At 48.3% G+C, this 13830-nt stretch overlaps 3 protein-coding genes across 3 annotated transcripts; all 3 read right to left on the minus strand.

The window, feature by feature from the left end:
- Positions 1-8: 8 nt before the first annotated feature.
- C8R40DRAFT_1083697 (DnaJ domain-containing protein) lies at positions 9-1562 on the minus strand. Its single transcript, XM_046227273.1, has 8 exons — positions 1477-1562; positions 1413-1422; positions 1217-1362; positions 1065-1160; positions 926-1007; positions 715-873; positions 561-662; positions 9-508 (listed from the first exon to the last, which is right to left on the minus strand). Exons 1-8 carry the CDS (start codon positions 1527-1529, stop codon positions 200-202), a joined length of 957 nt encoding a protein of 318 aa, XP_046091026.1. The 5' UTR covers positions 1530-1562; the 3' UTR covers positions 9-199.
- A 2186-nt stretch (positions 1563-3748) lies between these two features.
- Positions 3749-5216, minus strand: C8R40DRAFT_1066087 (uncharacterized protein; the record flags this gene model as incomplete). Its single annotated transcript, XM_046225721.1, has 6 exons — positions 3749-3868; positions 3984-4121; positions 4170-4322; positions 4428-4575; positions 4682-5109; positions 5157-5216. The coding sequence occupies 6 exons, from the start codon at positions 5214-5216 to the stop codon at positions 3749-3751; spliced, it is 1047 nt and encodes a 348-aa protein (XP_046091027.1).
- Positions 5217-5529: 313 nt separating this feature from the next.
- Positions 5530-7651, minus strand: C8R40DRAFT_1066088 (uncharacterized protein; the record flags this gene model as incomplete). Its single annotated transcript, XM_046225722.1, has 7 exons — positions 5530-5589; positions 5628-5708; positions 5855-6258; positions 6321-6675; positions 6728-6911; positions 6972-6994; positions 7205-7651. The coding sequence occupies 7 exons, from the start codon at positions 7649-7651 to the stop codon at positions 5530-5532; spliced, it is 1554 nt and encodes a 517-aa protein (XP_046091028.1).
- Between the last annotated feature and the right edge of the window lie 6179 nt (positions 7652-13830).

The following is a 13830-nucleotide window of genomic DNA, read 5'->3' on the forward strand; positions in this document are numbered from 1 at the left end:
CTTCTCCAGCAAATTTTCTTTTGACAAAGTACGTTAAGTGCCTGCAAGTGCTTTTATATTCGACAATGACGTCTCCGGGCTTGCCATGAAGCTCGAGTATATCAGGGCGTGTCGTTATTCGTCCAAGACAATTAAAACACACGCAACAACGATACACGAATGGAATTATGCGTGCTATATGGATGTATGTAGTGTAAATTTACCGTTTCCTGACGGCTTTTCTGCGCTTTCCCCCGGCTTTTGTAGCAGGTTTTCTATTTCCACCAACGACAGCTTCTTGAGGTGTGACAGTGCCACTGCCTGCTTGATCAGAACCAGTCGCGGTCGAGTCGTATCCATCATCTATTTCCAAGCCTTCCACAGTTTGCGCTTCGATATGGTTACCTTTTATCTTGTTCAACGAAAAAGAGTAAGCGGAATGAACAAGAGCGAGGAACCAAGTTCCGCGAACGGTCGGAGGTGTTGCGGTATCAGAATCGACAGGATGCATGTCTCCATCTGGATCAAGCTAGATAGAGTATTCGTGAACTCAAGAAAATAGGAGCAACGCTGTTACATACAACATAAACGGCGTCACCAGATACTACCATGTCTATGGTCTTGCCTCCAATCAAGTTTCCATCCTCATCGTAACGCTGCCGACCTCTCATGTTTACCTTAACCTAAGAGGTTGAGTCTTAATGCAGAAAATAGATCCAGTTTGAGATTAGATACCTTTCGCTGTCCCTCGACGGGCACCATCTTAGGACCCCAGGCAGCCAATCGTGCTTCCCTGACCACATCTTCGATTCTTCTCAAATCGCGCTTGTAGTTGGAAAGGTGAATGAAATATTGCATTCCGGAAGACAAGATAATTAAGAAGGTCAACACCGTCTTAAAAGGAGTTTCAGTAGTAGCAAGTCCAATCGAAAAAGCACGAACGCACCCCGAGTCCTGGTCTGAAGCGACTGTAATAATAGCCAGTTCCTCTCCATTTCGGTACACCATTTTTGTAGAAAAAGTCATATCTGTAAAGGTCGAGGTGAATGTTTGACGCGAGATGAGCGACGCAGCCAAAAAATCACCTCTTTCTGCTGGCCGGATTCCTCAAGATTGCTGAAACGACGCCCAACCTGGCGAAACGTTCGGCAATTTTCTTGTTACCAGGATTCTTATCTGGGCTGCCAGGACGGAAGGATCGATAACCACACAATTTGACAGAGGAAAATAGGCGCACTGCAGTTGTATGCTTAATTTCCTGTAAGCTTTGGCGATTTCTGAAGTCGAAGCAGTGGATGGAACGTCTAGCCAAGAGTAAAAGGTCGTTCCCCTCCCCTCAGAGCCCTCTATAGCACTAACAAGGTCGAAAATTTCATGATCTTCCTACAACATATCTCAATCATTTGAACATAGGAACAGCCGTAACAACAAACTTTGTCCCATCTGTAAACGAATGTCAATGCTTAAGCCAGTATAAGTAGAGAGCCATCGACTCACGCCAATACCGTTGCACAAAATATAATAAATACCAGGAAAGAAAGAAGCCTCATTATACCCTAACCGTGAGCGGAAGACGTAAATTGGAGAGTCGATTTATGTAGAACCGAAAAGCACGTGCCAGTGACATAAGCGGCCAAAGCTGTATATTTCACTAGGCTCCACTATCGTGGACCACACCTTGCTTGGCAAAGGCGTCACGCCACTCAATTTCATTATGGATACTCCAAACACTACATATCAATCTCGGTCCATTTACTATTAACACACTCCCACTTCCGTTGATGGAACTGAATAAGTTGCAAAGAGGGGCAAATGTCATCCAAGCCATCGAATGCATGTTCGACATCCAAGTCGTGCGCATCGATACCTGGAATGTTTATAAAGCGGATCTTTTGGCGATGATGCAAACACCGTCGCACAATGTTCAACATCCAAGCCTATAAAACATTGAATACATCTCTGTTCATTGAAACTGACACATACCGCTTCTTGTAAAGGTACGTGCGCAGGATTAACGACCAGTTCTTGCACCTCATTGCACTGCTTCATCACCACCTTCAACGCGTCGTGTTCCGCAATCGGTTCTTTATCCAAACACAAGCCAGATAACGCAACATGGGTTGCCGCAGGAAGCGACGGCAAGAACATCAGGAGTTCCGGGACACTCAAATGCGCCTCGATGAAAGCCGCCTTCTTTAGGCCGATGTGCGTAGGAATGGTAGACCGGTAAAAATGAATAGGGCCGGTGTAGGCGACCAGGCGATCAGGTAAGGCCTGTTTTCACACGGGGAATGCTCCAGTCTCGAACAACGGCCATCCTCCTTTCAGCGTTAACGTCGTCAACCCGCCCCATGCCTCGATGAAATTGAAGAATGTCCGCTGTTCCTTCACTCGCTCTGAACGGTTCCCAGACCAAGCTTGCAGTACAGTATTCACAGTCAATTCCCGCAGGTGTTGAGACAGTTGGCGAGTATTCTCTCCGTTCAATGTATCAGCAATTCGGTAATGCCAGCCCAGATACAGCACTTCCAGCAGGGGGCAACCTCGAAGCAATGTAATTTCGTCGGGTCGATCATCCCAGCATACGTCCTTTAGCCGGAGGCGAACAACCTTCAGAACCACACCATAGAACGATACTGGTCCAGTGAAGGTACACTTTTCCACCGTTAAATCGGTCATCATGGGGAGTGATGTTAAAACTACAGGGAACGTGCGAGGTAGTGCGAGGAAGATGAATTGAAGGTGGGTGAGTTTCGTAAAACGCTCAAGGATGGGAGTGAATGATCTCCACTTGTATAGCAATCCTGACCATTCCAGTGCGTTGTAAAAGTTGCCCGCATTTTGAATCGTTACTCCAACGGACAACGTCCTAACATTCGCGAAAACCTTCGTTGGTCTGTACAACCACGCAGTTCCGCAACGAAGTAGGATTGACGGAGTGAGACATACGACGTCGCGGTACAGGAGTGGATAAAGGACTTCGGCAAGGAAGTGGCATGTCGAAGCCAGTGCCCATATGTCTTTCCTCACGAGGGAACCAATGATGAACCATAATTCAACTGGTAATACACACCCCGTTGAGCCCATATCATCGTTGCGTCTTTTGCGGGACATTTTAGGTAGGTCAGTGGATAGCTCGATTATGAAGCAGCGAAAGGTTTTTTATTGGTGTAATTTCAATTGTAAGCATTCATATTGCCATGAGTTAACACGGGTTTGCTACACCAACTTCGAGGAGCCACTGTAAGTAGTGCTTCCCAATCCGGTGGAGGAGACGATTCAGGTCCACAAATGTCATTCCAAAAATGGAAGCCCAACAAAGTCTTCCAAGTAAAGCAATCACGAATATGGCTCAATATGGTAATGCACCGCCAACTTTGATGCACTACTCTAAGTACTTGTTCCCAAACCGGTGGTCTAAGGTGCAGTTCCAAATCTGGAAGCATAAGTACGACATCGACGTACTGCTAATTCGAAATTCGTAACAGTAAGTGGCACATTCAAGACGCCAGAAGCAACAGTCGATCACTTTCCAATCCACTTTGAATATTCCCCGGTTCAGTAACCCACAAATTATAACCTGAGTTCCCAGTTTCGAGATTATAACGACGATCTAGTTAACGAGGACTTCATTATCAATTTCGAAAGTTTTACAATTCGTGTATCACCGCTGAAATTGCGTTGTTTGTAACCTAAGTACAAAACGGTGCGCGATAGTCCATTCGACTATTATATCTGGAGCAATGGACATTTTGACAGTTTGTTTCACCTATCTTCCAGCGACATTCCTCCGACTGCACTTGAACAGTGGATTGAAGTTCTGTAACAACGCCCATTGCCCACCATGTATGGCGAGCTCCTGCACTATCGCCCAACGTCCTCCACACACCTGGACAATGACAACCGCAGTATGTGGTAGACGTTTGAGTTCTGAGTTTCCCAAGCAGTTTCCTGCTATATAGCGAAGGCATAGCGTATGGCTCGCGTAGGGTAGAAACCTTTACCTTCTTCAGAACATCGAGTGGGTACCCTAAGTACAGGCCCTTGGAGTTCAGAAAGCCGTAGCCAATTGTTTCAGTGCAGGCCAAAATCAAAGGTAGTGCCGACTTCGTCTTCCCGAACAGCACCCTAATGCGAGTGTTCTGTTGAAGATATTACAATGAATTCAACGGAGAGGAATTGGCACGCACCCTAAGTCCTTTTATTTCCATATACGAAGAACAAAAGTCTTCAAACACCACGGGAAGTGCGGTTACGGATGCCTGCATGTCGTTGAATTCGGCGAATAAGAACCAAGCCTCCTGTGTTTCATTTGGCGCAAAAATAAGCAACGGTGGCTCAACCTTACGGTTGAGATCAAACAAGTTTAAAAACTTCAACAAGAATTGACCCGCAATTAGTGATCGCGTGTTGTCGAGCATTCAGAACAGCGGAATTCCCTCGTTCACGTAGCGCTCCAGCTGATACAAAAAACGTGCATCGATGAAGGTGGAAATGTTTCGGTAGTGGAATTGAGAAACTCGCTTCAACATCGTCCATTCAGTGAAACCGCATACTTCCAAGATAGCGACGTCGATGTAGTGCGGTAGTTTGTTACTAAATAAGAATGGTTTTGAACCGTTATATATTGATATCGTAGATTCTGCAAAACACAACTGCGTTGTTAATGGGTTACTGATTATAACCTGTATTAAATCCTCACTGTCGCATGATATCATTTGTGATAATCCGGTCCCATACTTCGATGTCAACAAGGGATTGGTCTGTGGCGCTGTGCTTTGTGACAAGTACGTCTCCGCGAGGAGCTTGACCTCGGTGTATGAGCCGTTGTATTGAGCTGTTTGGAAATCGTCGTTGGGCGCTTGGTATGCCTTGTCGTTCAGTGTATACTTTGAAGTAGGATAGTCGACCTTGTCCATCGAGGCATTCGAACATTCGTTGGGCTGTGATGTCGAAAAGAGCTCGATCTGTGCTGAGGACATTAAATGTAGGCCTTATCCAGAATTCTGAGTAGACGTATTCAGGAGTTATTTGTACAGGGTCGTTGACTTGCGGTACCACAGGAACAGGTACTTTGTCGATGCCGCCGTCAGTATTATAAAGTAAACCTTGTCGATGTAAAGGAAAATCCTGTACATTGACATCAGTCCATATTCTGATGAGGCGACCGCACATACCGTTGAATGTTCGTAGAAGAATAACACTCGTTTTTTTACTGGACGCCCGGTTGCAGGCATGTATTGGGGGCTGGTAGCGCTGAACGATAACACTATGGGGTTTTATTCGGTTTCCATTTTGGGCGGTAGCCGTATTCAGACAGTAGTCCTTTTTTGGGTTACACTATGCGGAATAATCAATTGTTTTTGCAAGTCTTATCTATTCCCAAACAAATCTAATATTAATGCCTTCCAGAAACAGAGCGTCCGCGGCTAAGTTGTGATCATAAGTAGTCACCTCCCACCCAATTTGGGGTACAACGAATACTTCGCATGTAATGAAAGAATAACGTTCGCGTTGTACAACCAAAGATGACAACTGCATGGTTTGACATTAGTTACAGTGGGCATACATCAAGACTTGAATTTTACCAGCGATACCGTCGAGTAATTCCTGAATAGTACAATGAAGAGATCGTATAATTTGCTCACAGTACGCGCGGTGTAGTGGGTGCGAACCCACTGCGTGTTATGGCGGTGGAAAAGCCCTACCAGTAAGTCGCCCGCTGCAGTCTGTAATGGATTCGATGCTCTTGGCCATTGCGAATTGTAAAGCATAGCACTGAGTGCTGCGTCGGTTCTCATGTGAGTGTTGTGGTCGCGTTGCTCCTGCGTTCACGTGAGCGATTGGGTTGTAAGGAAACACCATAGAAGCTCACCCATTTAGACATTTCTGCCTGTGCAATACAATAGTACCGACACGAAGGACCTCGGATGACCTCAAATTTGAGTGATGGATCCCTCATAGTGTAGTCTATTTCCCAACTTGTGATGAAGACAAAGTCTGGTATCGAGGCTACCGAAGGTGGCACCTCTAGGGCGACTATGAAACAGTTATCGTCGCCCACGAAACGTACTCTGTGTGAGGCGAACTCCGACCGTCGATCCAAAGCATCTATTGCATGAACACTGTCAACCCATTTGCGACGCATGCTGCCATTCAAGCAGTAATGAGGTTCAACATCATCCTTAGCAGTGATCTCCAACGTTTCTTTACGCACATATGAACAGTACGGGAATAAAGCGATAGCGTTGGTGTGTGTGAAAAAGCACATTCCATCGCCTGGGTGAAAACAAGCCGAACGTTACTACGCAAACACAGGAGTGGATGGTTAGACCACTTACTTAGTGGTACATTGAGTACAACCTCCATTGGCGCACATGTAGCACTGACAATGCCAACGGAAATCGGACCGACTCCTGTTGTTGCACATCTCTCCTTGGTGAAGTGAAATGTACAAGTACTGGCAGGGAGACAATCAGTCGTTTCGTGCACTCGGTGCATTTCATCTCTGACTGTCTTTGTAAAGGATTGCTGTGGGTTCCTCCGTGGATCACAACGAAAGCCGTTGAATGCAAGCCAACAACCGAGGGCCATTACATCAACGATTGATACAATAATGACTAGTTCGCCTTCATTGTTTTCACGCGCAAAGAACCGATCCACAGGTTCTCCTGCCAAAAGAGCGCCAGTTTTTGCCTACTGCGTCATGAACGGATTACGTTCGACCGTCAGAGAAAAGATGTCGCACCTGGAATAGCTGCAGGAATTTCTGCTCATGTTCGTTGAAGTAGTGGTCCAAGGTTTTAGATCTGTTGTACGCCCTCTTTTGAAACGATTTCGATACCTGATACCACTCCCGATTGACAAGGCCAAAGCGGTGAAGATCTGTCGGGTCGAAACCTCTGAGGAGTGAATCTTGCGTCGGGCCAGGCCTATGTAAACATCATTGTCCATATCATAAGCAGTGTTAAAAGAAGCAGGATCATATTCACCATGTTGAGAAGGGTGAAATGTCCTGGTCAGTCATTGAGGATCAGAAAAGGAATCAATAATCCCACGATGTGGCTCAGTTTCCCTTTCGCAATGTGAAGAAACACGTTTATTCAGTGGTTGAACACTGTGTACGGTACTAATATTTAACGTGTATGTATCTAAACAGCATTTCGTTTTGCATCCCTGGCGACGTCACCCTCACAGTGCACGTCGCGCTTTCTTTTCAGCCTACTCTGAGTGTTGTCACCTTCGAGGGATCCCGTGTCCTCGTGTCCTTTAAGGTCGGGGAATCGTTCGGAGGCCGAGACACATCTTCAAATGGAGGACCAAGATTCGGCGTTAAGACAGGTTGTTCATTACCTACGTATGTTGTATTGTACCAGGTGTCCATCGCGAGGTGATTCGTTCCAGTAGGATATTGCAATGTGAATTCATCAGGAGGTGATCGCTGAGCCGTCATCTGTTCACTTGGACAAGGTGTAGGTGTAGGAGAATACATTCCGTAGCGATACTGCGGATCATCCGGTGACATTGACGTCGCAGTTCCCGTAGGTGACAAGTATGTAGCTGTTGGTGTGGCTTCGAGGGTGTTCGAGTGGTGGGCAGTACGTGTAGGAGTACGTGGACTCGAAGATCCTGTGAAGTTGGTACCACCAGTGGCGAGATTCTCAGGAGGCATCTTGTACAACGCCTGGGTGCGGTGAAGGGGATGACCTGGCGCGACAAGCACGAACGAATTAGCTCCATCGTTTACATTCACAACGTTCGCGACATACCTGTCAACGTTGCTTTCGGTGTTTTGGGTGGCGTAGGTGGAAGACTGATCGGGAGTGCACTTTTATGGGCCGGCAGCAGTATATCGACCCTCTCAACGTCGGCTGCAAAAGAGTATGGATCTGTGGGGGCGAAGTGCCAAGAGCGCAAGCTGAACGTTAACAGAACGGTGGCGCCAGCGATGGTGGTCCGAACTTTTCGCGATGGAATAAGTTCACCATCGATATCATACAGAGGAAATTCGGCGAAGTTCTTGGTGTCGACAATGTCAATCCACACTGGGTCATCCTCCTTACCTCTAGGCACAGCGTCTTGAACACCTTTTCGCAGGAAATGTCAGATACTGTAATCGTGGTTGCCAAAACACTGACCTTTGTTGTCCTCGCCGTCCTCAAGGTCCTACACGGGAGACGGAGTTCAGGAACAGCATGTCAAAGCAAACATAAAGAACGCACCTGTCATAAAGTATGCAGCCCCTATCATTTTCCTTTTCTCACCGTCTCGACGCCTTTACTTGTACGATACATCATCCCATCACTGTCAAACCCCCATCGATTACTGATCCATCGATTACTGATCCACCTGACCCATCTTCTCCTTCTATTGGCTTCCGCCACCTTCCTTGTTCCTAAACTGTACAGTATTACATCGTTGTTTCTCGCAGACCGGATTATGTATATATAGCCAACCCTCCACAGCCTGGTTCCTTATCTTGACCTCTCTGTCATTATCTGGGACCAGGTATGTGCTTACTTATTATTACCTATGACTACGATACTCAATATATCTCTGTCATTATCTGGGACCAGCCTGCCGCCGTTCTGCTCAGTCGCTCCGCCTTGTTGCCTTGTTCAGTTGCTCCGCCACGCCGTTCTGCTTAGTCGCTCCGCTTTCCCGCTCCGTTAGTCACTCCGCCTCTGCCGCTTCGTGACATTAGGTCAAGATCCATTACTGCACTGACAGCCTACCGATAAGGTTGTCCTTGCAGGGTCTATAGACACCACGTCTTCCCCAGTTCCGCCCGACTCTGAAACACCTGTTGCCAGTATAGACTGCTCCGCACTCCCGCACGCACTTGACCCCAGAGACCAAGCTCACGCTCATAACAACGACGATACTTGGCGCGATTGCCAGTCTCAACCTTGCCCCAACGCCCTTTCGAACTCAATCCGAGAGCCACTCACTGTGAGCAATATAACCTTCCTGCCGATTCCCCAGCCCCGATTGCCTACTCCCATCATGTCGACTCCCATCCCGCCTGCCCCAAACACCTCTGCGGAGGATCTCATGGCTCAGCTCATCAGACAAGTAGCTAACCTTGCTTCAGCTATGGAGGAACGCTCATCCTCTAAGTCAAGCATGAACAAACCCGAGGTTTTCAAGGGTAAAGATGGCGCTGAAGCCCGTCGCTTCATGGCTCAGTTCCAGAATTGGGCGTCAGAACAACCGGATCTCGCCAAAAGCCAAGTAAAACTCATCAAGTCCGCCTTGGGCTTCTTCACAGAAAGTGCTGGAGATTGGGCAACTCCCCATCTGCTACATTTCAATGCGGAAAATCCCCCTTTCGGAGGAAATTGGGAGGCGTTTCTGAAGGAATTTAGCCAACGGTTTGAACCAATGGACCCAGGTATGGAAGCCCGTAGCGAGATCAAGAATCTCAGGCAAAGTAAAGGACAGACAGTTGCGGAATTCGCTCAGAAGTTCAAGGATATCGGAGATCGGACTGAAATGTCTGATATTGACTTGCGGGAACGTTTCTTCACTGCATTACTCCCGGAGATCCGACAACACCTCATCACCGTAAACATTGCCCAAGGAATTGCTCCGACTCTGAAGGAGGCAATCAAACGGGCCATATCGGTGGATGTATACCTGCACGATCCCACCATGACTGGCCGGAACTCTGGATACCCTCCCACGCATACCGCTCATACTACTCCTGCTGACCCCCACGCTATGGACATTGATGCAACCCACACCAGTAATGGGAATACTAGGGAAGCATTCCTAGCTCGCATGCGAGGACGATGCTTCGGCTGCGGTGCCCAAGGTCATGTCAAGCAAAACTGCCCACACCGAGAAACCACCTGCCGCTACTGTGGACGTCGAGGACATCTGGAAGCAGTCTGCCAAGACAAATTCATGGGACTCGGACGAGACCGAGGCCGACGCCAGCAACCTCGACGCCAACAGATATCCGCTACGGGACCCGCGCCATTCTCCCTATTCCCAAACGAATCCGTCCAAATCGCGTCCTCGACCCCAACATCTGCTCCTGCACCCGTAGCTGCTACTCCGAGCCCCCCTAACCAGGACTTTTCCAATCAGATTGGTCAAATAAGGGAATTACTTGATCGTGCTAACGCTATGTCCTCCTCATCCTCTGGCTTCCAACAGGGTTTTTAAAGAGGGTACCCGCTTCGGCTGCACCGAGAGTACCCCGTAATCAGTTTGTTATGTTCGCTACTTCCTCGTATGACTCGCACCCATCATGTACAATATCGTCGATCCGGGAATTAAACTCTACTTCCCCACATTTCCGAATTCATGCGAGACTAAGAGGAAGGAATCACAGTATAACAACTGCAGCCATGGTAGACTGTGGAGCTACCGCCCTGTTTTTAAACCAAGACTTTGTCACCCGGAACCATGTAAGATGTGCACCCCTCCATAAACCAATCGACGTTTTTAATATCGATGGAACACCTAACCGAGCTGGACGGATAACCCATTTTGCACGTCTAGCACTCACAGTGGATAATCAAGAGCGATGGATGGACTTTCTGATCACCAACCTAGGAGGTGAAGACATCATCCTTGGACTCCCCTGGCTACGGAAGGTAAATCCGGAGATTGATTGGGAGAAAGGACGACTTTCAGTAAAGCCTCCTCGAGTAACGATAGAAGAAGTCCCAGACGAGGAGATCTTGTACTCTCATCTAGCCGCCACTCACACAGAAACCCCGATCCTCGAACTCCCGGAACTGGAACCTCCCGCAGAAAACCCCCACATTGAGGTGCCACTAGAAGCGACCCTTGAACCGAGTGAATCAGCAGCGGTGGAAGAACCACCAATACACCGAATTCGAGCCAATCATAAAACTCGCCGGGCATGGGTAAAAGCAGGAATTCTAGAGGAACAGACGGAGGAAGTCTGGTGCGCCGCAGGATTCACTTACTCCCAGCAGCTAGCAGAGGAAGCCAACCGAGACAAACCCGTTAAAACCTTCGAAGAAATGGTCCCTGAGCAGTATCGTGATTTCAAGAAGGTTTTCTCAGAATCCGCCTCCGAACGATTACCTGCCCACCAACCTTGGGACCATGCGATTGATCTCGTACCTGGAGCACCGGCAACCATGCGCACCAAGATTTATCCCATGTCCCTAAACGAGCAGGAGGAGTTAGATCGTTTCCTAGAAGAAAACCTACGGAAAGGCTATATCGTCCCCTCAAAATCACCAATCTCATCACCGGTCTTCTTCGTAAAGAAGAAGGATGGGAAACTCCGCTTCGTACAAGACTACCGGAAACTGAACGAGTACACTGTGAAGAACCGATACCCTCTCCCATTAGTTGCTGACATCATTAGCCGACTTCAGGGAGCCAAATACTTCACGAAGTTTGATGTCCGCTGGGGTTACAATAACATACGGATTAAGAAGGGGCATGAATGGAAAGGCGCGTTCGCAACAACCCGAGGCTTGTTCGAGCCTAAGGTCATGTTCTTTGGTCTCACAAATTCCCCTGCCACGTTCCAAGCACTTATGAATGCTATATTTGCTGATCTCATTGCAGCCGGCAAGGTGGCAGTCTACCTAGATGACATCCTTATCTTCAGTAACGATCTCGAGGAACACCGACGAATGGTACGGGAAGTATTAACCCGGTTAGAAAAGCACGACCTCTACCTACGACCAGAAAAATGCGAATTTGAACAACAACAGATTGAATACCTCGGACTCATCATCTCAGAAGGGGAGGTGAGAATGGATCCGGTAAAAGTAGCGGCTGTTCGCGACTGGCCAGTCCCTACTAATCTTCGGGAACTACGAGGGTTCTTGGGATTTGCAAACTTCTACCGACGCTTTATCCGGAATTTTGCCAAAATAGCACGACCTCTGAACGACCTGACGAAGAAAGACACCAGCTTTACCTGGACCGACACTCGACAGAAAGCATTTGATACCCTTCGAGAAGCCTTCATCTCCGCACCGATCCTTGCTCTATGGACACCAGACAGGCCTACTCGAATCGAGGTAGACGCATCAGGCTTTGCCACGGGAGGCGCCCTTATGCAGAAGCAAGACGATGGCCAATGGCATCCGGTAGCCTTCAGATCGGCATCCATGCAGCCAGCGGAACGGAACTACGAAATCTACGATCGAGAAATGCTTGCTATCATTGAAGCACTGAAGGATTGGAGGAACTTTCTAGAAGGACTCCCTCAACCATTCGACATCATTACGGACCATTCGAACCTCGAATTCTGGCGCACTGCACAAGACCTCACCCGCCGACAAGCCCGATGGGCCCTCTATCTGTCACGGTTTGACTTTCATATGATCCACCGCCCTGGCAGAGTAAACACCCAAGCTGATGCTCTCTCCCGCATGGCAGTTCATCATGTATCGGACAGCGATGATAACCGACAACAGACAGTCCTTAAACCTGGCCACTTCGTAAAAATTGCAGCTTCGATCCTACAGAACCCCTTAGAGGATCGTATCCGGAAAGCCTCAGAACGGGAGGCACAGGTATTGGAGGGTCTCAAAACAGTCAAAGAGCACGGACTACAGCGCTTGGCCAATGGGATAGCCGAATGGGAAGAAGACAATGGGTTGGTCTACTACCGAGGTCGAGTATACGTACCAGCAAACGACGACCTACGCACTGAGGTACTCCGTCAATGCCACGACAATCCAACTGCAGGACACCCCGGACTACATGGGACACTCGACTTGGTCAGTACCCATTTCTGGTGGCCTACGTTGCGCTCTTTTGTGGAAAAATACGTTGAGGGATGCGAGGTTTGTGCCCGTAAGAAGATCCATCGACACCCACGGGCCGTAACTCAACCATTAGATGTACCATCCGGTCTATGGGAAGAGGTAGGGGTTGACCTGATAACACAGCTACCTAACTCCCAAGGCTACGATGCTGTCTTGGTTTGCACAGACCTGTATGGAAAACAAATTCACGCCATTCCTTGCACCAGCTCCATCACAGCCGAAGGCGTTGCCGATATTTACTACCGAGAGATCTTCCGTCTCCATGGTCTTCCTCTTCACTTTAAATCCGACCGCGGACCCCAGTTTGCAGCTAAACTCATGCGATCCCTTCTCGCTAGGCTAGGAATTAAATCAGATCTAACCTCCGGATACCGTCCTCAGTCTAATGGCCAAACCGAACGAGCAAATCAGGAAGTAGAGAAATACATCCGCCTCTATGTAGGACGACGACAAGATGACTGGGCAGAGCACCTTCCCATGGCGGAGTTTGTGATTAACTCACGGACTCATTCTGCGCTAGGCATGTCCCCGTTCGAGCTAACCTACGGCTATCTTCCCCTGTTCAATATCCCAGTGGGCCAACGCAGCGGTATTCCAGCTGTGGATGACCGTATACGGATTCTCCGAGAAGCGCGACAAGATGCCGGAGCTGCCTTACACCTAGGAAAGAAACAACAGAAGGAGGGATACGAACGCGGGAAGCGGAAAGCTCATCAATTTAAAGTTGGAGACCTAGTCTGGCTCAGTGCGGAGGACATTAACCTTCAACTTTCCAGTGAAAAGTTAGGAGATCGACAGCTTGGCCCTTATCGCATTCTGGAGAAAATTGGCCCTTTAGACTACCGCCTTGACCTTCCCCGAACGCGGGAAGCGGAAAGCTCATCAATTTAAAGTTGGAGACCTAGTCTGGCTCAGTGCGGAGGACATTAACCTTCAACTTTCCAGTGAAAAGTTAGGAGATCGACAGCTTGGCCCTTATCGCATTCTGGAGAAAATTGGCCCTTTAGACTACCGCCTTGACCTTCCCCTATCCCTAGATCGCCTCCATCCCGTCTTCCATGTCGATAAACTATAC

This window comes from Lentinula edodes, assembly GCF_021015755.1.
Source record: "Lentinula edodes strain Le(Bin) 0899 ss11 chromosome Unknown C8R40scaffold_3, whole genome shotgun sequence".
Lineage (NCBI taxonomy): Eukaryota > Fungi > Basidiomycota > Agaricomycetes > Agaricales > Omphalotaceae > Lentinula > Lentinula edodes.